This window comes from Mustela putorius, unplaced genomic scaffold (assembly GCF_011764305.1).
Source record: "Mustela putorius furo isolate JIRA1106 unplaced genomic scaffold, ASM1176430v1.1 tig00000151_pilon_pilon_pilon, whole genome shotgun sequence".
Lineage (NCBI taxonomy): Eukaryota > Metazoa > Chordata > Mammalia > Carnivora > Mustelidae > Mustela > Mustela putorius.
The window spans coordinates 10,857,038-10,884,475 of record NW_025421296.1 but is presented as its reverse complement, the minus strand read 5'-3'; the positions used below and the strand labels follow the sequence as shown (position 1 = coordinate 10,884,475).

Here is a 27,438-nt window from a genome sequence, read left to right as displayed (position 1 = left end):
GCAGAGGGTGGCTCAGCCTGAGCGACCAAGGACGGATTCTCCGTGTGGAGTTCTCCACGTGGAGCAGTGTTGTAATTATTTCCATCTATGGCCCATGCATTCGTTCTCAGAGATCCATGGTGGTGGGGAAGGGGAAATATGAAATAAGCATAAAGAAATGATAATCCATGGACTCTCTCCACCCCTCACACATCTACCTGCTTTCTATTTCTATCCTTTGTCTTCTTCCCAGGGACCCTGCCCTTGGACAGTCACCACTGTCTCTTTGTCTCATTCTCTCAGAGGTCTGGGTCGCAGATGTCCCCATCCAGCTCTCTTCTCCCCTCTGGCTCTTACAGAGTTCTCTCTGGGAAGGAGTGATCTCATTGTATCCTTTCCCTGGGTAACAAACTCTCCATGGCTTCCTACTGAAATCAAGTCTGAACTCCTTGGCATGATCTAGAAACAATAGCCCTCAGAGGACTTTTCTTATCTCATCCCCTATGACCCTGTGTACCCGCGCATGTGCGCACACACACACACACACACACACACACACACAGCAGGGGTTTCTAACATTTTGAACAATTTTATGAAAAAAAAGTAGTATAATATTTCTTTATTTTCCCCCAACTCCAACATTTTATTTTGAAAATAACAAAGCCCCGGTGGCGGGGTGGGGGGAGATGAAAGAACATCCTCACCTAGATTCACTGATTTTTTTTTTTTTTTTTTTGGATTCACTGATTTTTTTAATGTTATGCCACTTTTGTCTCCCCACTCCCTTGTCTTTTTCATCTTTGGCCAAAGTGTTGTAACTTGCAGACACCATGAGACTCCATCTCTGCACACAACTGTAGGCATCTCCTAAAACACGGACATTCTTCTGCACAACCACAGTGCTATCATCATATCACCTATGAAACCCAGCAATTCCCTAACACCATGATCAAATATATTCAGATGTCCCCAATTATCCCAATCTGTGTCCTCCTCTACCCCCACCATCCAGGATTCATTCAATGTTCGCCCATTGTGTTTCTTTAATCTCTTAATTTTGAATAGTTCTGTCCTAGCCCCCCAACCCCCTTTTCAGAGTATCCAGGCTAGTTACAGACCATGGACTTGGCTGATAATTTTGTTCCTCTGACCTCTGTGTTTCCTATCAACTAGAAGTTAGTTCTAGAGGTTTCTGTCCTTTTAAAACAACTGAGGTGGGTTTCACCGCCTTTCATTTTTCTTGTCCGCGTTTTGCAAGGGGGTCTCGGGATGAGCATGTGGGAAGGCTGAGGCAGAGCGGGTCCATCCCTTCATTCCCGCCCCGCATGTCCCCTGAGCACCTGCTCTCCGCAGGTGCTCTGCAGTTGCTGGGAATACTGCCCGGAAGAAACAGGCTGGGGATCTCCCCATCTGCCTCAATTCTGGTAGGGACTGACCGGGAATTAGCCAAAATGTTATGGGATGTCGGTCACAATTTAAAAAAGAAGAGTGAAAAGCCTGCGGCATGGGCAGAGGGGTGATCTTTTCCGTAGGATCCTTAGTGAAGACTAGTCTGGGCAAATCACATTGTATCCAGATGGGGGTGGGAGTGAGGGACAGAGATGAAGAGACAGAGACACACTGAGAGGGAAAGAGAGAGAGACAGGAAGAGACAGAGACAGAGAGAGAGACAGAGAGATGGAGACAAGGAGAGATCTGGAGTGTGCTCTGCAGTGGGGCAGCTGGCCAGGCGACAAGAGAGTGAGTCCCCAGAGTGGGGGTGCATCAGTGTGAGGGGAAGAGCAACGGGCAGTGGCGGTCAGGTGGACCCTCCAGGGCTTCCTCTTGGAGCCAGCTGTGTGCTCAGCAGCCAGTTCCATTTTCCCTTCTTGAACAGCATCATCTTATTGAATGATCAGTGAAACAGCTTTTTGGGAAGTGGGTGGGGGTTGAGACTAGTGAAAAAGAGCTTGTCTGTTTAGTTACAAATCAGCTCTATAACCCATCTCGCTTATTTACAGATCAACTTAAGCACTTTAGCTTATTTAAAAAAAAAAAAAAAAAAAAAAAGGCTGTTTTGAATCAAAGAAGCACTTGCTTCCCCTTTATTTTGGGAACTGCAGCTTACTAGTTTCGGAAAGAGGTGTGACTGTCCTTTAGAGGCGGTGTATCTCCGTGATGAGATGATAAACAAGTTGAAGGCTGCAGGCCCACTGGAATCTCGCAGGACAAGGTGCAGAATCCGACTGTGGCCTGTGGTTGACAGTCTGACAGTTGGACAGTTTGGAGATCTTGAGGTTTCCTAGAACAATTCCTCCTCCGGGAGTTATTTCCGGATTCCCACCACCGCCTCCCCAAACTCCGAGTCATCTCTCCCTCCTCTAAAGTTCTAAGCAGTGGTCCCCCAGTGGCAGTGCTTCGGAATTCCACAGATTACGCCCCTCCCGGGGGAGGGGACATGATTGGGCCCCAAGGAATTAACTGGAGTGCATCCAGGAAATCTGTTCTGTTGAGTTTGGTGATCCTGGTGTTCCTTGAGCTTTTAGAACCACTGCCTTGCGAGATGTTCTAACGGAGCTCAAACAGATTTTTTTTGTTTTTAATGTACAGATTTAACCATGAGACTATGCTGTAAGGCAAGATTCATAACCTGATTTTAGTTTTTAAATTCATCTCTTTAGTCCCCAGAGTGCTTGGTGCAGTGCTCTATATATCCTAGTATTAACCAGAGAAACAAATAAAGGAGTTCAACGTTCGGAAGCACGGTTAATGTTGTTCTGCCCTGGTCAGGCGCCAGCCCCGGCTGTCACGTTCTTCCTCTGGGTTAGTAGGCACAGTCACAGTGTGCTGATGCCTTCATTTGTGCCTCCAGCTCTACCATCTCTCCTGGTTTCCACAGTCACATACCTTACTGGGAAGCCCACGGGAGCTGATCCGCTCATGTTCCTCCAGGCATCGCCTCTCCCACATGGGCATCTCCTCGTTTATTTCCAGTCTTGGTGGAGGGGCACTACCATTTTCCGAGGCCCCAAGCCACCTTCATTTGGAGGCAGGTTCTGCACCATCTAGCTCTTAATCACGCTTGCCTTTGACGCCTCAGCCCCCTCACTTGATCCTGTCCATTGTGTCCTCGTGCAATGACGAAGTAAGAAAAACAGCTCCCCAGCCTGGCACCCAAGGTGTGTTTCTGTGTCCATCCCAGCTCCTGGCCTTCCCTACCTGCTCCTGGCCTCCAGGGTTTCTCATCATAGACCTAGTTCCCTGAAGGGATCTGTTTGAACCTGTTCCGCAAAGGAATGAGATGAACCAGTTCCCCAGAGGCCAGTGAGGAACTAGTTCCCTGAACGGCCTTGTTATCTCTGGATCAGTATTTTGCATATGAAGTTCCTTCTTCCTGGAATCCCTTTACTGCCTCTGCCACGTGACTGTGACTGACATCCCTCCCATTGTGACTTCTAGAGATTTTCTTGGGGATGTTTCCCCTCTCTACCTCTTTTTCCACTTGCCTGAGTTAGGTACTCTTTTCTAGGTCCTGTGCATCCTCTGTCACTGATTCTACTATAATTTTAATTCTAGAATTTCTGTCACGAGAATAGGAGCAACTTTAGGGCATGAACGATGTCTTCTGACCTAAGATTGGTGCTCAATTAATAGTTGTTGAATGAATAAATGAATGAATGAATAAGCAAATGGGTATGTGAACTGTATTCACATTTGAGTTTGTTAAGCTATCTATAATAAAAAATAAAAATGTATTATTTTTATTCTTCATGAATGGAGATATTTTGGTCGCTTGAAGCCATTTCTAAAATGGTAAAACAATGTCATTGCCTTTATATTCCTACAGGAAATATGGGATGTATAAAATCAAAAAGGAAAGACAATCTGAATGACGATGGAATAGATTTGAAGACTCAACCAGTACGTAATACTGACCGAACTATTTATGTGAGAGATCCAACGTCCAATAAACAGCAAAGGCCAGTAAGTAGATAGTCTCAGGGGAGAATTCCCACAGCAAGATCAACGCATGGCTGCTTAATTTAAACACCAAATCTGTAACATGTGCATGCAAAAAAATTACATCCATTTCTTGGGCCTCAAATAATTTTTGATTTGCTTTATAACTTAATCTTTTAAAGAGTTTGTAAACATTTTAGAGATTTTACCAGACCACTTTTTGTACAATTAATGGCCTTTGATCACCTTCTCATGTGTAAAGAAAAAATCTTTCATATCACTGGTGCGAAGACCCAGTTTATATATATATATATATATATATATATATATATATATATATATAAAGATAAATTGATCTGTCTATTTGAACTTCTGTGACTTAGGATAGGTAGTGAGATTAGCGCAGTGGTCTGGAGGCAAAGGAAATTTTGGATTTGAGTCAGAAGCTAAAATAAATGCTGATATGCTCCTTGTAGTGTATCATATTTTATCCCATATTTTATCATTCTTCAGTTAACTCCAAACAGTAGATTCTGAAGTTGTCATGACTTATTATAGAGAATTAAATGATTAAAAAAGTACACAGCTAATTCTGCCCCCTAACCTTGGACAAATATCTGTACCAGAAATTTCATATGAGTGATGTGCTATTCAATTCAGTTGGGCACTGCTTGGCCAAGGAAGACCTAATACTCTATCTAATTTCATGGAGAAGAGGACCAGAGCTTTGGATAGTTGCTACATTAAATGTAATTTACTTCCGATCTTTTATCCTTCCCATCAACATATATACATATATATATGTATACACACACACACACACACACACACACGTATACACACATGTATGTCAAAGTCTCATGCCATTGCTGAAATTGAGAAGTTACTGTTGGCATTCTCAAACAGTGGAGATGAAAAGTGAATATATTATTGCTGTTAATTATTGTACATGATGTTTCTAGATAGATAAATTAATGTTATATAGAAAAAACCAAAAGGTATAAGACGATTGCTTTAATAATTTAGTGATATACATATAAATATAGTCTTTAATAACATTATATAAACCAGTATAAGTATAGGACTATATTACATAAAAATGCTTAATAGAAAAGAAAACGATTGGAAAAATTGGAGTCATAGGTGGTTTCCTCATTATAGACTTGAAGAGCTCTCATGGAAAGAATCTGGCTTTTCCTGATATCACGTGCTAGGTATTTTACTTGCTTAGAACCCAAGTTCTCTTTTTGAAATGATCAACGAGATACCTTGATTCAGAAAAACAAAGGCAAATCATATAAACGTGCCATTTTTCCTCCTCCTCAGAGTAAGGGAGGTTAAACATGGGGTTGGAAGGTGAAGTAGTAAACAGGTTTGCAATACGGCAGTCCCTCCTGGATTCCGTCTGTTAGTCTGTGCCTTCTCTGGCTGCCCTTGTTTCCTGCGCCCGGAGGGTTGCCTTATCCCATGGCCATAGATAACAGTCCCAGGTGTGGCCAGATGTACCAAAATTGGACGCCCTGGCTCCGCGACAGCGGAACTGTGATGAGCTGGTGAGGTGGGATTGATGAAATTCAGCAAAGCTCCGAGGAAAAGACATTTTAAGGAAAGAGTTAAATGGCAGATGAGTTGGCCTATATGTGTGTTGGTCTTCTAGAAAGTCTATTAAAACATTTGTAAATTAAGGACTCTTTGATATTTGACAATCAGCTTGCTGCTTTCAAAGTGATTTAATTAGTTTCTCATCTTCTGATTATTTCCTCTAAATCATTTATAATTTATCATGTAATCCTAATTATGCAAATCCCCATGATTAAAAAATCAGTGTAGGACTTCTTAAAGTAAGTATTTAAGGATAACACGGACCTCCGATTTTCAGATAGCAGGACACAGAATAATGTTCCTTCCCCCACTGGCCCAGCCTCATAATTGGAGATTTTATGGGCTTTCACCCGAAATTTAAATTAAAAAAATAATTTAAATTTCAGTGCAAACTGGTTTGGTCCATTCCTTTGAGCCACTGAATCAAAGGCAAAAGTTGCATGATTTGTGGATATAGGCCTTGGACAGTACTTTCCTGAAAAAGGGCCCACGAGGTCTTATCATCCTCCCCATGGTCACTGGGAGAAAAAGGAATTTGATTTGAAAGGTCATTGAGGTGGCCTTTTGTCCCACAGACCCTTCCTGCTAATCCACCTCAAAGCTGAAGTAACGGGATGCCATCTGTCCCGTGACAGGAGCAGGGTCAGCCTTAGGAAGCCTGGATCCGTTAGGACCTATTCTCAGTGTCTAGTGACAGAACCCTGACTCATTTTCTGAACAAGTCTGGGAAACCCGGAGATCAGCAGTTCTGGCCAAAGTCCTACCAAGCCAGCAGGGGCTCAAGCCATTTCCATCTTTCGCTCTGGGTTTCCATGCTGAGACTCCAGCCTTCACCTGCTCACTTCCTGCTACCCCCGACAAATGACTGCTTTTTAGAAGGGGGAGCCATTCTGCTGAGCTGTGTGGGATGGGGCGCAGCTCCGCAAAATGTTTGCTCTGTCCTTCTCTTCTTTCCGGCTTCCTCAATTAGCCGTTCTATTTGAGAGAGAGACAGTGAGAGAGAGCATGAGCGAGTCAGAGAGCGAAGCAGACTCCCCATGGAGCTGGGAGCCCGATGTGGGACTCGATCCCGGGACTCCGGGACCATGACCTGAGCAAAGGCAGTCGTCCAACCAACTGAGCCACCCAGGCGTCCCCTCAATTAGCCGTTCTAAACCTCATTTGCTACTGTGAGAAAAATGACATAACACACAACATGACTGTGAGGAAGAAAAGCTAAACGTCAAAATCCTTTTCCTAACCAATATTCTCTCGTAGGTTCCAGAATCTCAGCTTTTACCAGGACAGAGGTTTCAGACTAAAGGTATGTTTCCATAGCAACACGGTCGTTTTCCTTTCTTTACTGTTACAGATGCTGTAAGGGAGTCAGCGTGGGTGTTTTTATTTATACTTTCATTGCCAAAAAATACATGGGATATAAAATTTATCATTGTAACTATTTTTACGTGTCCAATTGAGTAGTTAAGTACATTCCGTTACTGGACAGCCAGCATCCCCATCCATCTCCAACTTCTTCATCTCCCTGAGCTGAAACTCTGTCCAAGTTTAACACGAACTCCCCGTCCCCCTACTCCCCTCAGCCCCTGCCAGCCACCATTCCACTGTCCGTCTCAATGCGTTTGGCCACTTCAGGTACCTCAAAAAGTGGCATCATAAAGTGTTTGTCTTTTCGTGTCTGGTGTATTTCACTCCTCATAATGTCTTCAGGGTTCATCCATGTTGAATGAGTCCTGTTGTGTGGACACACCGTATTTTGCTTATCCTCATTTGTCACTGAACATTTGGACTTTTCCTTTCAGCTCTTGAAAATAATGCTGCTCTGAACATGGCTATATCATTTCCAAAATACAGGGCGGGAATTAGTTATAGTTGTAGGTCTGTATGCCTGGGGATAACACAAACTGTAGCCAGTGTGGTTAATACGTTGTTTACTGTAGACCATGTGGGCTGTGAGCCCCACTAGGCAGGAAACACATGTCATCATCCATCTTTTGTGCCAGGTAAAGACTTGTTAAAACGTTTCCATTGATGGATTCTTGAAGGTCTTCCCTTTCGTCCTTCCTTATAGATCCGGAGGAGCAAGGAGACATCGTGATAGCCTTGTACCCCTATGATGGCATCCATCCAGATGACTTGTCTTTCAAGAAAGGAGAGAAGATGAAGGTCCTGGAGGAGTAAGTGTGCCCACACACCCTGTGCCTGCTGGCCCTTTACTCAGGCTCCTGAGTCCTGGCCCCTTCCTTCCGCTCCCAGCAGCGTAGCAGCAACAAGCGGCCTCGAAGCCTCCTGGCTGCTAGCAGCGCTTTGGGAGTGCGAGGATTGGGGCCGCAGGAATCTTCTCTCACATTCTTCAGTTTCCCCTTTGAATAAAGACACTGGTTTCTTTCCTTATCCATCTGTGCCAGCTTAAGAAGTTTGTGTCTGTGGGTATTGGCGTGTTATTTTAATGCCATGTTTATCTAGTTATATTGCTCAAATTCAGACTGGGTTTATGGGTCTGAGTTAGTTTGATTTGTAAGGGCACTGTGCTGAAGCAGCCATCATTTTGGAAAAGCCCCTACTCAGCAGTTGTAGTCCTTCTGCAAGACACTTAGACGTCGTCATGTCCTTGGTCCACCCTTCCCCGTGCCTTACTGACTCACAGACCTGTGGCTCAGACCACAGGGACTTGGAACTGAGAACAAGGATTTCCCAAGGATTTCCCCCTAATCTTGCATTCGTTGTCACCCTGGCCCCACCCACCAGGGTTGGAGGAGGGAGACTCCTTAGTAAGTACAAGGTACTAAGTGGTTAAGAGGAGTTTCTGCTTACTGGTGAGTGTGAACTCCGGCCTAATCCTGGCCCTGCCTCTTGATAGTTGTGTGACCTTGATAAGCCACGTCTGCTCCGTGCCTTCATTTTTTCACTTAGGAAATGGGAGCAGCAGCGGCCGTGTCATGGGGTTGATGTGACAATGTGGTGTGTGTGCATGTATGTGAACACAGCATAGACGTACAGTAGGCAGCAGCTCTGTGTCCGTGTGGCTGTCCTTCACGTCTTGCAAACAAGAAACCCGACTGTGTGTGGGAATTTGAACATCATAGTTGAGGCTCATGGGGACCCTTCCATTCCTGCCTCCTGCCTCAGCCCCCAGCCTCCTCCTCGGCTCCATGTTGAGGGCAAGAACGTGGGAATGAGCCTACCTGCTTGGGATTAGTTTTGGTTTTCCATTTATTTTCTTCACAGCCTCTCTCTATTGATATTAGATGTTTCAACAAAGGAGTTTATAATATGAGAGCTATGCTTCGTTGTTCCCTTGCATCCTGTTTCTATAAGGATCCCACAGCATTTCTTAGAGATCCTGAGGGAAATTACAAACGTGTTGCTTCTGCAAGATAGGAACCATTTTTACCAACTCTTGTGTGTGCAGCACTGAGCACAGGGACTCAGTTGTGAAGCTGTTTCCCTTTGCCTTAGTCTCTAAACATAGTTTTATTTCAGCAAAAGGAGTGAATTTTTTCTGCTGGATTCTGGGGTTCCAGGGATCTTCCCATATTCCCTTACCCCCCCCAAAACAGACACCTTCAGACAATTGCTATTGCAGTTCTTGACTCATCGGATACACACACTTATTTCTTTAAAAACTTAAAAAAAAAAAAGTAATCTACCCACAAGCCCAAGGACAAGAGTCCCATGCTTTACCAACAGAGCCAGCCAGGTGCCCCTGGATACAAATGCTTTTTGATGTCTGTTTCTCTTCCAGGCATGGAGAATGGTGGAAAGCTAAATCCCTTTCAACAAAGAGAGAAGGGTTCATCCCCAGCAACTACGTCGCCAAAGTCAACACCCTGGAAACAGAAGAGTGAGTCCTTACCCATTGTCATCTTGGATGGCTTTGCTTGCTGCCTGGGCTTTCTTATGCATTCGTACCTTTTTCCTTCCCTGGAGCATAACATCCATGAAATGTAACAATGTCTTCTCAGGTGGTTTTTCAAGGACATAACCAGGAAGGATGCAGAAAGGCAGCTGCTGGCACCAGGGAACGGTCCTGGAGCTTTTCTGATCAGAGAAAGCGAAACCTTAAAAGGTAAGAAGTGGTTTAAGTCCCCCTCTAAATGACTATTTAGAAATTCATTCTTAGAAACTAGCATAATATATCTTTTTTTAAGAAAAAGATACATTATATTCTGGTAGTGAAAGCTTTAATGGCTTGATAACAAATAAACTCAATAGTGTTGCTATGAAAAGTACCATAGCAGACATAATTATGGCCATTTCTCACCATGCTTTAAGTTTGTTGCGGAGCTTCTTACATTATGATTGAGAGTAAATCTTGAAATTTTAAGAGAAAGAAAATCAAAATGACTTTTCAATTCAGTGAAATAATTAAAAAAAAAACTAGCACAAAGAAGGAAAACGGTGTGTTGGTAAGCTTCATAGCAACAAAATGGTAGCTTCATTTGTCAAGTAGACTTCTTATAGGACTTAAATTATGCACTACATACATACTTATTTTACATTTTGCATATTTTATTGCAAATTGTGTACCATGGTGTTTATAAGGCAGATCTTACTTATAAAATATAAGCATAATCTTTCCTTGTGCTTTCCCCCACAGGAAGCTACTCTCTTTCTGTCAGAGATTATGACCCTGTGCATGGTGATGTTATTAAGCACTACAAAATTAGAAGTCTGGACAATGGAGGGTATTACATTTCTCCACGAATCACTTTCCCTTGTATCAGTGACATGATTAAACATTACCAAAGTAAGTAAAAACTAAAGGTCGGACAAGACAAAACAGATTTATTATGAAATGCAGGGTTCAAACTCTCTTTTATATTAAAATTCTTCTACCTTACATTTCTTTTGGATGAAGTTGGAGGATCATATTCTGTAATTGATTCTAAATTAATCTATAATTACCTATGCATGTGAATTCAGAATGGATCTTAGTGAATAATTATCCCAGTTCTTCCCACCCAATCCGTGCTGTTTGACAGTTAATGTTCCAAAACTGAGAAGAGAAAAGTGAATATTCTTTTCATGTAGTGCATATTTTTACAATACATCTTTAAATATTTGGAATCAGAATGCAGATTTGCAGATCTGTGTCTTTATATATATGTGTGTGTGTGTATATGTGTGTAAAAGTAATCCATAGTCTGGGTAAAAGAAAACAGAAATAACAATGATAGGAAAATATTTAGAGGTGACGAGTCCATGGTCCTCTGTCTCCAGCGCTTTGGAATCAGAATGCAGATTTGCAGATCTGTGTCTTTATATATATGTGTGTGTGTGTATATGTGTGTAAAAGTAATCCATAGTCTGGGTAAAAGAAAACAGAAATAACAATGATAGGAAAATATTTAGAGGTGACGAGTCCATGGTCCTCTGTCTCCAGCGCTTTGGAATCAGAATGCAGATTTGCAGATCTGTGTCTTTATATATATATATGTGTGTGTATATGTGTGTAAAAGTAATCCATAGTCTGGGTAAAAGAAAACAGAAATAACAATGACAGGAAAATATTTAGAGGTGACGAGTCCATGGTCCTCTGTCTCCAGCGCTTCTCATTTTGCCCTGTGAAGCCAAACCCATGGGTGGCCTTTAGGTTCATTCCCGGTGTGATTGAAGTCGGTTGTGGTGGGTAGCTGCTGGTACTGTGTACTTCTGCCACCCACTCTCAAGGGATACACATTGTAGGTTTGCAAACAGTACTAATGGATAAAATCAAGTATTTTCAGAATTGTCTTTCAGGTAAGAATTTCCAAAATCACGATTATACAAAAGATACCCCCATAGAATTTTAGGTTCACAGACTACATTGAGCTGGAAATGATCCCACTAGTAGCCAAAATTTCTTCATAGATACTGGTAAATTACAAAGTAGGACATTTTGTAACTTTTTTTCCCCCTCTTTCACATTAGAGCAGTCGGATGGCTTATGCAGAAGATTGGAAAAGGCATGCATTAGCCCCAAACCACAAAAGCCATGGGACAAAGATGCCTGGGAGATCCCACGGGATTCCATCAAGTTGGTGAAAAGGCTCGGTGCTGGGCAGTTCGGGGAAGTCTGGATGGGTGAGTGTGGGGCTCTGGAGGAGGCAACCAGGGAATTAAGGGCTCAAGCCAATGTCCAGCCGTGTTCTCAGCCAAACATTAAACCATGTCCGAAGCATCACTTCTTTTGTTTTGCTCTGCCCACGTGGCACCAAGGGCTACAGAATGGTTTGATCGGACTCTCTTCCTTGCAACGCTCCTCTTTTAAAAAATTTTCTAAAAAACAACTTTTTAAAATTTTTAGTGAATCACAGTTGACACACAATGTTATGTTCGTTTCAGATGTATAACAGTGATTTGACAATTCTGTATGTTGTGCTTTGCTCACCCCGAGAAGTGTAGTAGCCACCTGTCACCATATGACATTATTACAGTGTTATTGACTCTGTCTTCCGTGCTGTACTTTTCATCCTGGGAACTTAATTGTTTTATAACTGGGTGTTCATATCTCTTTCTCTCTGTCTCCTGCTTCACTTCTCCTCCCTGCCTACCCCCCGCCATAGTAGCTCTTTTAGAATGAACGTTTATAAGGAAGAGGACAGTGGGTTTTTATCCTGACGTTCTGTCTACTTGTTCATGATTCTCTCATCACCAGATTCTCAGTACACATATTTTAAGGGCAAGAAATTGGTTTCCATCTCAGGGAAAATTATATTTGGGGTGAGGATTGTCCTTACTAGTGGGCCTAATTGGAAGCATCAATTTATTGCACTTCCTCACCAAGAAAGCTTCTAAAGATGCTCCAGGTGCTGCCGTTAATGAATCATTCCTTACGTTAAGTCCTGCCTTCTTAGGCTGACGAGAGATAATGACGAAATTAGAGCAGTGACTTCTTCAGGGATTTATCCCCCCGTGCCTTTTCTAAAGTTTTTGTAGTGAATGTGAATTTTCTTTTTCTTTTGTGATAGAATTTTTAAAACCCTTTTTAAAAAAGCCATGCTCTCCTCGAGGTTCTAACTGAAAAACGCCGTTGCTCTTGTGAAGGATAACCTGTGGGGTCGCACACATTCTTACTAGATCACCTTATCCATGCCAGCTCTGAGTGAAAAGCAGCTGTGATTTCCAGAGAGATGAGGGGGAGGCAGCTTTTAACCCCGTGCAGTCCCAGCCGAGCAGAAGCTAGAGACTCAGCCTGCTGTGACCATGTAGGCACCTGCATCCAGGGGTCTGTCGAGGGAGAGGTTTCTCCTCTAACATGTTTGCCTCTGGGATTGCCGTATTGCCTCCTTTGTCCTGTTGCTGTTGCTTTAGCTGAAGCATCTTTTAAATACGGCAGATACTGAACCAGAGGAGAATGAGCTCTCGCCGCACTGTTTGTGAACTTGTTAAGGAATCCAGGTAAATGATTATTACACAATTGGACAGTCTTCATTTTTGCTTGGCATATTCCAGAACCAGTCAGTAGCCCCCGTCAGGCACGCCATCCCAGTCAGCAGATTCGTCGGTGTGAGTGTGCTCTCCGGACGCGGCCGCTTCTCATTCGCACTCTGTGGCCCAGGTCATAGAATCAAACCTCGCCTTTACCTGCCTGCCCTTTTGCTTTTTATTGAGGTAACATTTGTGTCACATAAAATCAGTAATTTTAAAGTAAACGATTCAGTGACATTTACTACATTCACATTGTTGTGTAACCACCACCTCCATCTAGTTCAGAATAGGTTCATCTCCCCATAAGGAAGCACTGCACCCGTGAAGCAGTTATTTCCCATTTTCCCTTCCCCGGTCCCCCCAGACCCTGGCAGCCACCATTGTACTTTCTGTCTCAATGAACTTGACTAGTCTAGGTCCCTCATGGAAGTGGAATCATAGTTCATTTGCCCTTGTGACTGGCTTATGTCACTTAACAGAATATCCTCGAGACTCATCCATGTTGTAGCATATGTCAGAATTTATCTTTTTTTTATGGCCGAATAATGTCCTACCATATGGCTACACCACACTTTATTTATTTATCTGCCATTGGATATTTGGGTTGTTTCTACCTTTTGGCTATTGTGAATAGTGCTGCTGCAAATATTCATGTACAAGTTGTGTAGACAAATGATTTTATTTCTCTTGGGTGTGTATGTTCTTGTAGAAGTGAAATTGCCGAGTCAGACAGTAATTCTATCATTAAATTTTTGAGGGATCATCAAGCTGTTATCTGCTCATTAAAAAAGAAAAAAGCCACCTTCTTTATTCCTCTGAGGTATTTGTATTTATTTCTTAATATGTTTTTTTTTCTTGCAAATCCACAGGGGAGGGGTTGGAATTGTATAACAAACAGTGCAGACCCTTCACCTGGATCCACCAGTTAGTAGTTTGCTCTATTTGCTTTTTCTCTCTTCTACATACACACACGTATTTTATTTTTCTTGTTGTTGTTGAACCACTTGAGAGTGAGTTGCAGATGTGATGACTTTTCACCCCTAAATACTGAAATATGTGTCTCCTAAGAGCAGGACCATTATCTTAGATGATGTATTGTCCACATTTAGCAATCTAACACGGATACATACTATTACCAGTACAGAGTCTAGAATTTCTTTCGTTGACCCAGTAATTCCCTTGAGCTCCTAGGATCATGTGTTTGCATTGAGTTGACATGTCTTCACTATCCTCTAATCTGGAACAGTCCCTCAGTCATTCTTCATCCTTTATGATACTGACATTTTACAGAACATGGGTCAGTTGCTCTGTAGAATGTTCCTTGTTTGGATTTCTCCAGGGTTTGGCTCAGGCGATGCCTTTGTGTATGAATAGTATCTGAGTAGTTAGCGATGTTCTGTCCTCAGGGCATCTACCAGGAGGCACGAAATATTAGTTGGTCCCATTATTGCTCATGGTCTGTTTGGTTTTAAGGAGGTCTGCCAGATTTCTCCATTGTATATATTACTTTTTAGTTCCTTTTCATGATTAATTAATAGTCTGTGGGGAGATCGTTTAAGATCATACAAATATCCTCTGCTCCAAAAGAACTTTCATCACATGGTTTCAGCATTATCTGCTCATGTTGAGTTCTCTTTCTTCTTAGAAGCTATCACTTCTCTAAGGAGAAGCTGCCCCTGTGTTCCTTCATTCTCCCCCAAACATGTCTTCTCTCGCCCACTGGCTCACTGAGGGAACCAGATACCTGCTTTCTCCCTCCGGCCATCGGAGTGCTCTTTCCTCCCTGTATTGACCATGTCTTTGAGTGGGAGGAGGCGATGAAGTGGGGGATGAGGGAGAAGGACAGGAGGAGAAGAGGAAGCTGTACATTGTTCACTGGCCCCCTTCTAGGTCCATACTCATCGATTATCCCTCATAGTCACCACAGTAACACTGTGCGATAGGAATTATTGTAATCATTTGTAATCTAGAGCAAGGACTCTAGATTCAGACAAGTGTCTTGCCCAAAGTCATTCAAGGCAGTGAAGAAGCCCGTTGCTTTGGCATCCCAGAGACCTGGACTCTCTTGCTTGCTAATAAGCTATTTACACAAATTAATTTGACCTCCTCACTTTCCTCATCAGTAAAATGGGTAAGCAGCCACCTTCTCAGTTGCTGAAAAGAGAATGAGATTTATATAGCTGTTGTGTTTCTTATACAATATGGTTCTGTGCACTCTAATTTTATTTTCTTTATTTTATTATATTTGACCATAGTCACTGGAAGCTATATTTCAGTGGATTTTCCCCAATTTCAGTCATGAGTTCAAACTATGAATAACCCAGTTAGACCTTCCTGTGAATATTTGCCAGCAAAGGAATTGCATACCTGTCATGAAGAGAAAAGTAGAAGCAGCTTAAGGGGGTGTATTCATCTGCTATAAAACAGTAACCCTGCATATGAAGTGATGGTTTGGAGTTTTGTTCCAGCCTCCTCGTGTTCAGCTGTGAAGCTAGGATAAAGGCATCAAATGACATGCTTTTTGCACCGGCGAGATAAGGAGAAGAACCGCTAGTCTGGGAAGTTATTGCTTTGAGGGGAAGAGACTATGCTAGTCCTTTTGTGTTTTCTTAAAATTTTCTTCTTTTTTAAATATTAAAGATTTATTCTTTACTTATTTCTCAGAGAGAGAGAGAGAGAGAGAGCACAAGCAGAGGGAGTGGTGGGCAGAGGGAGAAGCAGACTCACTGCTGAGCAAGGACCACCCCCCCCCCGCCACTTTCACCCCCCCCCCCCAAACTCGGGACTCAGTCCCGGGACCCTGGGATCATGACCTGAGCCGAAGACAGATGCTTAACCCAGTGAGCCACCCAGGTGCCCCTTCTTAAAATTTTCTTGAGCACTACTGGCTCAAGAAATCCCTTTGGTAATCTCTTTGCCACCTTGGCCATGGTGGTGGTCACAGGGGCCATTTGCCAGCCCAGCTCAGCCAGAGAAACTGACGAGGGGGTGAGCTACCATAGCACGGGGGTGAGGGAGGGCACAAGCCTGAGTCACCGGCTCACAGTACATTTCTGTCCTGAGTGGCCCAAGCATCACCTGCAGATCAAGCTCATTGGTCCTTCGGAGATTAGGAAAAACCTCGATGTCCAATTCCAGATACACAAGATCCTCCTGCCCGTTTCTCACCTTTTCCTGTTCCTGCACTTCCACTGGCCATCTGATAAGTCTTCACTCCGATTTTAGAGAACATTATTTAGCATGTGCCCAGGTGGAGGGAGAAACTGAGCTTTCGAGGAGAGGAGAAATGTGGCATTGGAAAATATGTAATTGTTCTCTCTAGAGTGTTATTTGGATTTAAACTGTTTGAAAGAGGTAAATATCTGGTGAAAATTCATCATGTGAATAGATTACTAATAATTGTGTTTGTGGGTGGGTAAAATGCATATAATATAAAAATATCCATCTCAGTCATTTTTAAGTGTACAATTTCAGTACTGTTACAGACATTCCCATTAGACAGCCAATTTCCAAAGCTCTTTTTGTCTTGCAAAATTGAGCTTCTTTACTCTTTAAACAACAATTCCCCTTAATGCTCTTCACAGACCCTGTCAACCACCATTCTACTTTCTGTTTTTGTAAATATGACCAGCCTCAGTACCTCAAATAAGCAGAATCATAAAGCATGTATTTCGTGTGACTGGCTTCTTTCACTTAGCACGGCCTCCACGTTCATCCATGTTGTAGCCTGTGACAGAATTTCTTTCCATTCTAAAGCTGACTTACATTCCATTGTATGTATATACCATGTTTTGTTGATCCATTCATCCACTGGTAGACACTGGGTTGATTCCACCTTTTTGGCTATTGTGAATAATGCTGCTATGCATGCACAAATGTCTCTTTGAGACCCTGCTCCCAATTCTTTGGGGTATATACCCAGGAGTGGGATCACTGGATCACAGGGAAATGCTGTATTTAATTTTTCTGAGGAACTGCCATACTGTTTTCCATGGTGGCTACACTTTACATTCCTACCAACAGTGCACAAGGATTCTGATCTCTCCACACCTTCACCAGCACTTACCCTTTACTTCTCTCTCTCTTTTGCTTTTCTAAGGTAGCCATCCTAATGGGTGTTAGTTGTATCTTACTGTGGTTTTGATTTGCATTTCCCCAGTGATTAGTTATGTTGAGCATATGTGTTTATCTTTTCGTGTGTTTACTGGCCATTTATATATCTTCTTTGGTGAAATATCTTTTCAAGTCCTTTGCTCAGGTTTCAGTCGGGTTGTTTGATTTGCTAATAATGTTTTACAAGACAGAGGTAGCAGAAGCTCATCTAAAAACATATAGTACAACCTAGCTTTTGTAGGTATCGTGTGAGGATCAAATGAGGTGATTCAGGTAAGCGCTTAGTTGACAGCATTCAGAGAACTATTGTTATTATTAAATACTGAATTTTTTTATAAAGAAAGTATGGTAACATTAGTGCAAAGACTGAAATAGGAAAGATTACCCAGGATTTCCTCACTCAACAAAGTTTCTTGTTTTTTTTTTTTTAAGATTTATTTATTTATTTGAGAGAGAGAGCGAGCTCACACATGCATGTATGTGTGCACAAGTGTGGGGAGGGGTAGTGGGAGAGAATCTTCAAGCAGACTCTCTGCTGAGTGTGGAGCCCCATGTAGGGCTCAATCACACAACGAAAGAGATGTTAACCTGAGCTGAAACCAAGAGTCAGACATTTAACTGACTGAGCAACACAGGTACCCCTTTTCTTGGGGTTTTTTAATTAAACTTTTTATTTTGAGATATTATAGGTTTATATGCAATTGTAAGAAATGATACAGAAATTAAAACAGGTCCATTCAAACACTTTTACATGAATATTTGTGAGAATATTATTATTCATAATCATTAAGGAGTGTAAAAAGGGGTGTCTGGGTGGCTCTGTGGGTTAAGCCTCTGCCTTTGGCTTAGGTCCTGATCCCTGGGATCAAGCCCTACATTGGGGGGGTTCCCTGCTCAGCAGGGCTCCTGTTCCCCACCCCAGCTCCCTGCCTGCCTCTCTGCCTACTGTGATCTCTGTCAAGCAAATAAAATCTTAAAAAAAAAAAAAAAAAAAAGAATGTAAACAACCCACATGTCCATCAGTTGAATGGATAGACAAAATGTGATGTATCCATACCATGGAATATTATTCAGCAATAAAAAGAAATAAAGTACTGACACATGCTACAATGTGGCTAACCCTTGAAAACACTATGTTGAATGACAGAGGCCAGACAGACAGAAAGGACCACATATTGTGTGATTCCATGTATGTGAAATGTTGTGAATAGGCAAATCTGTAAAGACAAAGGAAATGAGTGGTTGCCTCAAGTGAGAGACTGGAAGGATGGGGGTATGACTGTCAGTGGATATGGGGTTTCTTTTGGGGGTGATGCAGATGTTTCAATAATTGTGCTCTTGGGCTCACAACTCTGAATATATGGGAACCAATGAATTATATAATTTAAATGGGCCCATGGTATGGTATATGGATTATATTTCAACAAAGCTTTCATATATATGTTATATATATATATATATATATATATATATATATATATATTACAGAGAGATCCCTTGTAATCTTTATCCAGTTTCCCCAGTACTAACATCTTGCAAAACTGCAGTATGATATCATAGCCAGGACACTGACATTGATGATTATTTTTTAATTGTGCTTTTCTCTTTCTAGTCTTGTATTAAAGAAAGGAAGGAAGAGGAGGTAGTAACAGGGTGGGGCAGGAAGGGAGGAAAGAAGGAAGAAAAAAAAGAAAGAAAAGAACAACATTGAAATTTTGATCTGGGCTCTTTTGTAGATACAGTTTTGGGAATTTGGCTGTCAGGGAGCTCTTCCTTAGCTCTTGAAATAACGTCAGTATGTTGTGCATTTAGCAGAAGAATACCGGGAATAAAACCAAAAGAATAATGATTGGTGACATTATATTATGCATCAGAGGTCAAAGATGCCCCCTCTTCTAGGCGTGTCCGTGTGTCTCAGTCCAGCTGTGTGAGGGCTGGTGTAATAGCAAAGTCTGCCATTTAGAACTGCCTGAATTTTGTTTTTATTTCTCTTTTTATTTCTCTGTTTTATTTCTCAAGAGATGGGCAGGACAGTTTTTCTCAATGATAGAAAAAGAAGAACAAATTTAAAATGATATTCCTGTTAACCAAGTAAATTAATGTTTTTGTGAAGCTTGAGGTTCATAGACCACCAGTCACATTTATGGTCCAGATCTTTTTGGTCTGAAATGCAGTGAAAAATACTAGGAAGTGACCTGTTCTGGGGGAGGAGGGGTGGGGATAAAAGAAAGGAGTTTCTCCCTCAAGCTGTTTCCTCTCGTTCGTGTGATCCTCTTGACATCTGGCTTGGTGACACGCCCCCCCCCCTCCCGTGGATTATTGGATTCCAAGGGAACTGACTGGTCAGTGAAGCCAAGGATGATGTTTCCTGTTACCACTTGGTCTATGAAGAGACTTTATAGAAAAAAGGGAACTTGTTTTCAATTGAATTTTGCTTAATATATTGTCATTTGAACAACTACGTTGAAATTAATCACCAGCCAACTTGCAAAATCAACCCTGTGCATCTTTTTTAAAAACCAGCTTTCATTTTGTGGTACTTAGGTGCTCTTTAGCAAATTAGTCACCCCTGAAAATTTGAGAGCTTTCTCAAATTGTCACCCCAACTTTCTTCAACTGTGCCAAAGTGGCACTCTTCAAGATATTCTTTACTTTCAAATGATTTAAAAAAAAAATTGCAATCTGTAATGCCAACCCAAATATCCATGACTAGGTTAATTGAACCTACACCCTACTGGAGAATATCTTTGTAAAGTACGACTCAATCCGTAGCTCCAAATAAAAATCATACCTTTAGTGCAAGTTGGAAACCTGCCCTGTTGTTTAAATCCCACAGCCCCAAGACACCAGTAAAGGGGAGTTGTTGCCATTCTTGAGCTCCACTCGACACAGCTGTTTTAGTCACTGTTCATCTCAAACTCCTTATCAGCACTTTTAATATCTTTAGCAGCAGTGCTGTTTCCTGGTAACTTTTCCCCTACCCTTGGAACGCATTTTTTCCTTCATCCTTTACCCATAATTTTATATGATGCAAAAGTCTCGGTGAATTCCATTGTTTGATGACAGAGAGAGAGAACAGTTTTGTTTCTCTCGCTTTTATTGCTGTGTAATATAACAAGCAGACTGGAAAGTATATACAACACAAATACTCAATATCACAAAAGGAAAACTGGTGCGGTCGATACTGACTGAGATAACATGCTGGAAACTTGCCAGCACCCAAAAGACCCCACTTACCCCTTCCCAACCCCTTCCCAACCCCAACCTCGCCGTCCCCCGAAGGCAGCTGCCATTCTGACTTTTGTGGCAATTTCCATTTCTTTACACTTCTGCTACTTTTGTATGTGGGAGTGTGCATCCTCAAACAATGTAGTTTAGTTTTGCCTGTTTTTAAACTTTATGTGAATGAATCCTACCAAATGGACTCTTGTATTAGTCGTGCCTCTTGTGTTCAGCATTATCCTTATGAGATTCATCCATGTTTTGGGGGTGTCGCTAGAGTTCATTTACCTTCGTTGCTCTATAGGGCCGTGTTATATCGGTACATACATAGTACGGTGGCTTATCCATTGATTTCACTGTTTATTGATGGAACTGGACATGTTCCCAGTTTTAAGCCTCTATGAACAATTCTGCCAAGAACATTTTCGTACTGGTGCGAGGGTACATGGTTTTCTCTAGGGTGGCCAGGAATTCTTTTGCTGGATCATGGGAGTATGAATCTTCCGCTCTCCTAAATACTGCCAACTCTGTTTCCAAAGTGCTTGTCCCAGCAAAATGTTCAAGAGATCTCAGTGTGCCATTTCCTGATCAACAGAATTGTATCTAGAAGGAGGTGGGCCGCAGGTCAGCACAGCCTTTGGGGTGTGTGTGTGTGTGTGGTTACTCAAGGTAATTGCACTTGAAAGAAGGCAGCTCTGTCAACATCTGTTATGGGCCCCTGGGAATGTTGGTAAAGATAGAAGCTTACCAGCTGAACTTCACTGATGTTCAGAAAAGAGCACAGATGAAGGCAGCCTTGGGGAGCTGTCCCAGTTTCCCCGCTAGGGTCGTGTGCTCACCAGCACTCACATGGTCAGTGGTTGATATCTGGGTGGTGGTGTGTCTTCCTATGGCTTTGTTTGTATGTCTCTGATTACTAATAAGATTGAGTTCTTTTTACATGTTTCTTAGCCATTGGGACTTCTTTTTTTTTTTTTAAATTTAAATTCAATTAATTAACACATAGTGTATTGTTAGTTGCAGAGGTAGAGTTCATGATTCATCAGTCTTATATAAGACCCAGTGTCCATTACATCACTTGCCCTACTTAAGGTCCATCACCCAGTGGACTTCTTTTTAAAATGTCTGCAAGTCTTTGCCTATTTTCCAATTTTTCTTATTGATTTATAGGAATTCTTTATATATTCTGGACACTAGTCCTTTGTTATTTACATGTGTCAAGAATGTATTTTCTTGCTGTTTTGCCACTGGTACAATCATGTAACTGAGGATCCATGTATAAATTTTTTTTTTTGCATTTTATGTAATTTATTTCTTGTATTTGTTATTGGAGGATAGTTGTCACACAATGTTACATTGCTTGTCGATGCACAAAATAGTGATTTGACCATTCTGTGTATTACTCACTGCTCACCCTGGTAAGTGCAGTCACCATCTGTCACCACGTAATGTAATTACAATATTATCGACAATATTCCCTGTGCTCTCCTTTTCATCTCTGTGACTTACATATTTTATAACTGGACGTTGTACCTCTTTATTCTCTACACTTATTGCTTCCTCACACTCCTTCCCCTCTGGCAACCATCAGTTTGTTCTCTGTTGAGCCTATTTTTTGTTGTTGTTTGTTTGTTTATTTGTTTTGTTTTTTTAGATTCCACATCTAAGAGAAATCATACAGTATTTGTCTTTCTTTGTCTGACATATTTCACTTAGCATAATGCTCTCTAGGTCCATTTATGCTGTCGCTGATGGCAAGATCTAATCTTTTTTATGGCCGAGTAAATTCCTGTGTGTGTGTACGTGTGTGTGTGTGTGTGTGTACGTGTGTCTACCACTTCCTAATCTATTCATCTACTGATGGACACTTAGGTTGCTTCCATATCTTGGCTATTGTAAATAATTCTGTAAGAAACATAGGCATGCATTTGTCTTTTACAATTCGTGTTTCATTTTCTCTGGGTAAATACCCAAAAGTGGAGTTGCTGGATCATACAGTATTTCTATTTTTAATTTTTTGAGAAACCTCCATGCTGTTTTCCACAGTGGCTGCAGAAATTTACATCCCTACCAACAGTGCATGAGGGTTCCTTTTTCTCCACATCCTCACCAACACTTACTGTTTCTTGTCTTTTTGATACTAGCCATTCTGACAGGTGTCAGAATGTGAAGTGAGATCTAACTGTAGTTTTGATTTGCATTTTCCTGTTAATTAGTGATGTTGAGCATCTTTTCATATGTCTGTAAGTCTTTGAAAAAATGTCTGTTCAGGCCCCCTACCCATTTTTAATCAGATTATTTGGTTTTTCTGGTGTTGAGCTATAGAAGTTTCTTATATATTTGAATATTAACCCCTTATTGGATATATCACTTGCAAATATCTTCTCCCATTGAGTAGCTGTCTTTTCATTTTGTTGATGGTTTCCTTTGCTATGCAAAAGCTGTTTATTTTGATGTAGTCCCAGTAGATTAGTTTTGCTTTTGTTTTCCTTTCCTGAGGAGACATTTTTATAAATATGTTGTGAAGGCTGATGTCCAAGTGTTGACTGGCTATATTTTCTTTTAGGAGTTTTATAGTTTTAGGTCTTATATCTAAGTCTTTAATCCATTTTGAGTTTACTTTTGTGTATGGTATAAGAAAGTATTCCAGTTTCATTGTTTTGTCTGTAGCTGTCCAATTCTCTTAACTCCATTTATTATAAAAACTACCTTTTCTCCATTGTATAAATTCTTGCCTTCTTTGTCATAGATTAATTGACCATACAAGTATGAGTTTATTTCTGGGCTCTCTATTCTGTTCTGTTGATGTGTATGTCTGTTTTTGTGCCAGTACCATACTGTTTTGATTACTATAACTTTATGCTATACCTTGAAACCTGGGATTGTGATGCCTCCAGCTTTGTTTTTTCTCAGAATTGTTTTGGCTATTCAGGGTCTTTTGTGGTTCCATACAAATTTTCAGGTTATTTGTTCCACTTCTATAAAAAATGTTATTGGCATTTTGATTGAGATTACATTGAATCTGTAGATTGCTTTGCATAGTAAGTTCATTTTAACAATATTAATTCTTCTAATCCATGAGCACAGTGTATCTTTCTGTTGGTTTATATCATCTTTAATTTCTTTCATCCGTGTTTTATAGTATTCAGAGTATAGGTCTTTTACCTCCTTGATTAAATTTATTCCTAGATATTTTATTCTTTTTGGTACAATTATAAGTGGGATTGTTTCCTTAATTACTCTTCCTGCTACTTCACTAATAGTATATAGAGATACAACAGATTTCTGTTTATTAACTTTGTATCCTCTTACTTCCTAAATTTATTTATTAGATTTATTCCTGTAACTGAATACCTGTATATAAACCTTTATACAAATTTATAATGAATCTTTTTTATTTTAATTTTTTTTTAATTTTTAATTTTTTTATGATGAGTGTGCTCTTAATCCCCATCACCTATTTCATCCTTCCCACCATTCCTCCCCCCTCTGGTAACCCCCAGTTTGTTCTCAACAGTTAAGAGTCTATTTCTTGATTTGTCTCTCTCTCTTTTTTTTTTCTTTGCTTGTTTGTTTTGTTTCCTTAATTCCACATATGAGTGAAATCATATGCTATTTTCTCTCTCTGACTTATTTCAGTTAGCATTATACCCTCTAGCTCCATCCATGTTGTTGCAGATGGCAAGATTGCATTCTTTTTTATGACTGTATAGTATCCCATTGTGTGTGTGTGTGTGTGTGTGTGTGTGTGTAAAGAAGATATGAGATATCTTCTTTATCTATTAATCTATCAATGAACACTTGGGCTGCTTCCATTGTTTGGCTGTTTAAATAATGCTACTATGGACATAGGGGTGCATGTTTCCCTTTGAATTAGTGTTTTTATATTTTAGGGGTAGATATCCAATAGTGCGATTCCTGGATCATGGGGTAGTTTCATATTTATTTATTTTTATTTATTTATTTTTTTTAGGAACCCCCATACCATTTTCCATAGTGGCTACACCAGTTTGCATTCCCACCAACTGTGCAATAGGGTTCGCTTTTCCCCACATCCTGGCCAACGCTTGATGTTTTTCTTTTTTATTTTAGCCATTCTGACAAGTGTGAGGTGAATCTTACTGTAGTTTTGAGATAATGACTTTTCTTGGTTCAAATGCAGGACTTTTATTGGTGGCATTTACTCTAAATTTACACTTAAGATCTGTAAGAAAGATCATATTGTGTGTAATTATGCATTTAAATGGAAAATAAATTTAATAGATTCATGATTCCATTATTTTTTATAGGTTGTGGCTTTTGAAAATAACCTAGTACAGTTTTCTATTTTGTCAGCTTTCTATTACTGGCCTATCCATAATTCTAATACTTACTTTACTTCGCATATTACATTTTTTCATTTTCCTGTACAACACTATAAGCGACTATTAAATACAAATCAAAGTAAAATATCAAGGGAAAAGTTTTAACAGAGTAATAAGTATCAATGATCAGAAGAAAAGTTAGGAAGTATGGTCAACTGTTAGCTGTAAACTAATAACTTTTTCTGACACATTTGGAAGTGTGGAAATAGAGACATCATTTCCTTTAAAAAAAAATTCCCTTTGTAAAGAAAGATACATACTCATTCACAAACTGAATCAAAATGGAACAGAACAAAAGAAAGTAAAAGTCACTCCAATTTCTGCCACCCAGAGATCCTCATCACTGTTGATGTTTTATTGAGCATGCTTCCAGTCATTGTGTGTTCTGTACAGACTCAGATAGTTATATGATCTAACAAAGAGACCAGACACTAGACCCTAGACATCACCATTTCATAGCGCAAGTTAAACAAAACAAAAACTGTAATAGGGGTAGAACAACCCGCAGGGAACCTGCTGCCACTCCTCCCCTCACCTTTTTCTTGCACTTCTAAGACAAGTACAGAAAGAGAGGAAAGGAAAGGGGAATGTGATTATCTCGATTTCTGCTTTGTCAAACCACTGAGAAGAGGGAGCCCCAGGAGAAAATGAGGTTCAGAATTAAGCACACCACTGGGGGCAGGTTCCAGAAAAAGGGACCTTGGGGAAACTATATGAAGGAGTTAGTATTTCCCAAAGTGCATTTCGCAGGGTGTGAAAAGGTACATGACAGTGTGTCCTGTGATCAAGAAGGTGTGGAAAGCGCTGAGGTTAGCCAGGCCTGACAGGTTTCTTTACTGCAGGACTCTCTGCTCCTGGGCATGGGAGGGAGTGGCAAGTGGTAGGTCCTAGACATTTTGATACAGAAGCCTTTGCTCATGGAGAGTCACCCAAGTCCAGTTCTCTTGGGAAGCTTGAGGAAGCGCTTATTTAACTCTAGTATATTATACTTCAAAGTTAGTATATACAATTTCTTAAAATGCAAACCTTTTTTTCCCTGATTACAAAAATAATACATATTCAATGTAGAAAATTTGGTAGTTAAAAGTATCATGAACACAAATGAAGTCACTCTAATTGTGCCATTGGAGATGGCTGGCACTTGGCATATTTTACTGTTTTCTTCCAGACCTGTGAGTGTGTGTGTGTGTGTGTGTGTGTGTAAGAGAGCTGTGCTATGCATTTTTTTGTTGTTGTTGTTCTTGGATAAAGAACATTTTATTCATTAGAGGAAAATCTTTGTCCCCATGATGGATTGCATACAGAAGCTTGTGGGGTTTTATTTTTCCAAAATAATGCTTTATGAAACCTTGTTGATTTTGCAATAATTTTGGATTTTTTGTAAAGATGGTACAGAGAATTCTCATACACCCTTGACTTGGCCTCCCCTCATGTTAACACTGTCTAGAGTTTTGTGTCAGTTTTTTTTTCTCTTTTAACCCTGCATGAACTTTTTGGTTTTCAGTTGGATCAAACATGCCCTCTCTTCTGCTGTCTTGCTAGGTTACTATAACAATAGTACCAAAGTGGCTGTGAAAACCCTGAAACCAGGCACTATGTCTGTGCAAGCATTCCTGGAGGAAGCCAACCTCATGAAAACCCTTCAGCACGACAAGCTCGTGAGGCTCTATGCCGTGGTTACCAGAGAAGAGCCTATCTACATCATCACCGAGTATATGGCCAAGGGTAAGTGCATCCCCCTAACCCAGGGCTTTTGAAAGGCTTCAGGCTCCAAAAGTAAAACGTTTATTTTTCTTTAAATTTTTTCTTTTATTTTTTTCTTTATTTATTTGAGAGAGAGAGATCACAAACAGCGAGTGAGGGGAGGAGTAGAGGAAGAAGCAGACTCCTCACTAAGCAGAGAGCCCCATGTGGGCCTCAATCCCAGGACCCTGGGATCCTGACCGGAGCCAAAAGCAGATGCTTAACGGACCTAGCCACTCCAGTGTCCCAAAGTAAAAAGTTTAAATGTTCACAGAATATTCCAATAATTTTAATTCCAAAACAGCATGCCCACTAGTGAAAAATCAGAACCCATGGGGAAACAAAGCATTTTCATAAACCACCTCACCAGAAATATTGTTGAGTGTTATCTATATTGTAGAAATAATACATGATCTTTCTATATTCTCTGCGTTTGTCTTCTTAGTCATATTAGGCATAAGAATCGCACGCAAAATGTAGAAGCCCCCTAATAAATATTTGTCAAAAAAATATGTATCTCAAATAAGAATATTTTTGTTATGCCTTTAAAGTGGGAGTTCTCAGGATCCTAAAATGCATTCATTTTCCTCTCTAATATTATCTATGTGTTCAGGGTGTCACTTTAAAATGGGAACATTTTTGAAACTGTTGGAGGTTATATTCCTCTGTAATCAGAATCACTAACCAAGAGGTGTCCAGCAACCATGTTTTCTCTGGCTGATATTACCTTCAGATAACAGGGTGTGAGTTACTACCCTTCTTCCTCCAGATCAGGTAGACATACTACCAAACTACCAAATGGTTCTTTAAAATTCTTTAGAAGGAATGAAGGAAGAAAGGGGGAAAAAAAATAGTACCAAATTAAGAATCCTGCATCATGGAGATCATACTGTGATGTCTCCACTGAGTAGATTAGAAAGATCAATATAACATTTTCTTATTTAATATATGTAAATATTTCAGAGTATCAGTCACTGAGAGTCCTTCCAAAAAACAAACAAAAAACTACCCCTGTGGCTTAGGTTGCCATAACCTGGAAACCGAACTTTGTGGTTCAGTAAGTATT

General features: G+C 40.7%; 1 protein-coding gene across 7 annotated transcripts in view; it reads left to right on the top strand.

The window, feature by feature from the left end:
• LYN (LYN proto-oncogene, Src family tyrosine kinase) overlaps positions 1 to 27,438 on the top strand; it is a 116,368-nt gene that overhangs the window by 51,509 nt on the left and 37,421 nt on the right. For 4 of the 7 annotated variants that reach the window (XM_045075770.1, XM_045075771.1, XM_004768803.3 and 1 more), the window contains exons 2-9: positions 3,806 to 3,942; positions 6,778 to 6,823; positions 7,589 to 7,694; positions 9,263 to 9,361; positions 9,483 to 9,586; positions 10,118 to 10,267; positions 11,431 to 11,583; positions 26,172 to 26,354. In XM_045075770.1, the coding sequence (XP_044931705.1) occupies positions 3,811 to 3,942; positions 6,778 to 6,823; positions 7,589 to 7,694; positions 9,263 to 9,361; positions 9,483 to 9,586; positions 10,118 to 10,267; positions 11,431 to 11,583; positions 26,172 to 26,354 (973 nt within the window). In that variant the 5' untranslated portion in view covers positions 3,806 to 3,810. The remainder of the gene's footprint in view (positions 1 to 3,805; positions 3,943 to 6,777; positions 6,824 to 7,588; positions 7,695 to 9,262; positions 9,362 to 9,482; positions 9,587 to 10,117; positions 10,268 to 11,430; positions 11,584 to 26,171; positions 26,355 to 27,438) is intronic. The other 3 variants (XM_045075772.1, XM_045075774.1, XM_004768805.3) reach the window with 1 other exon arrangement.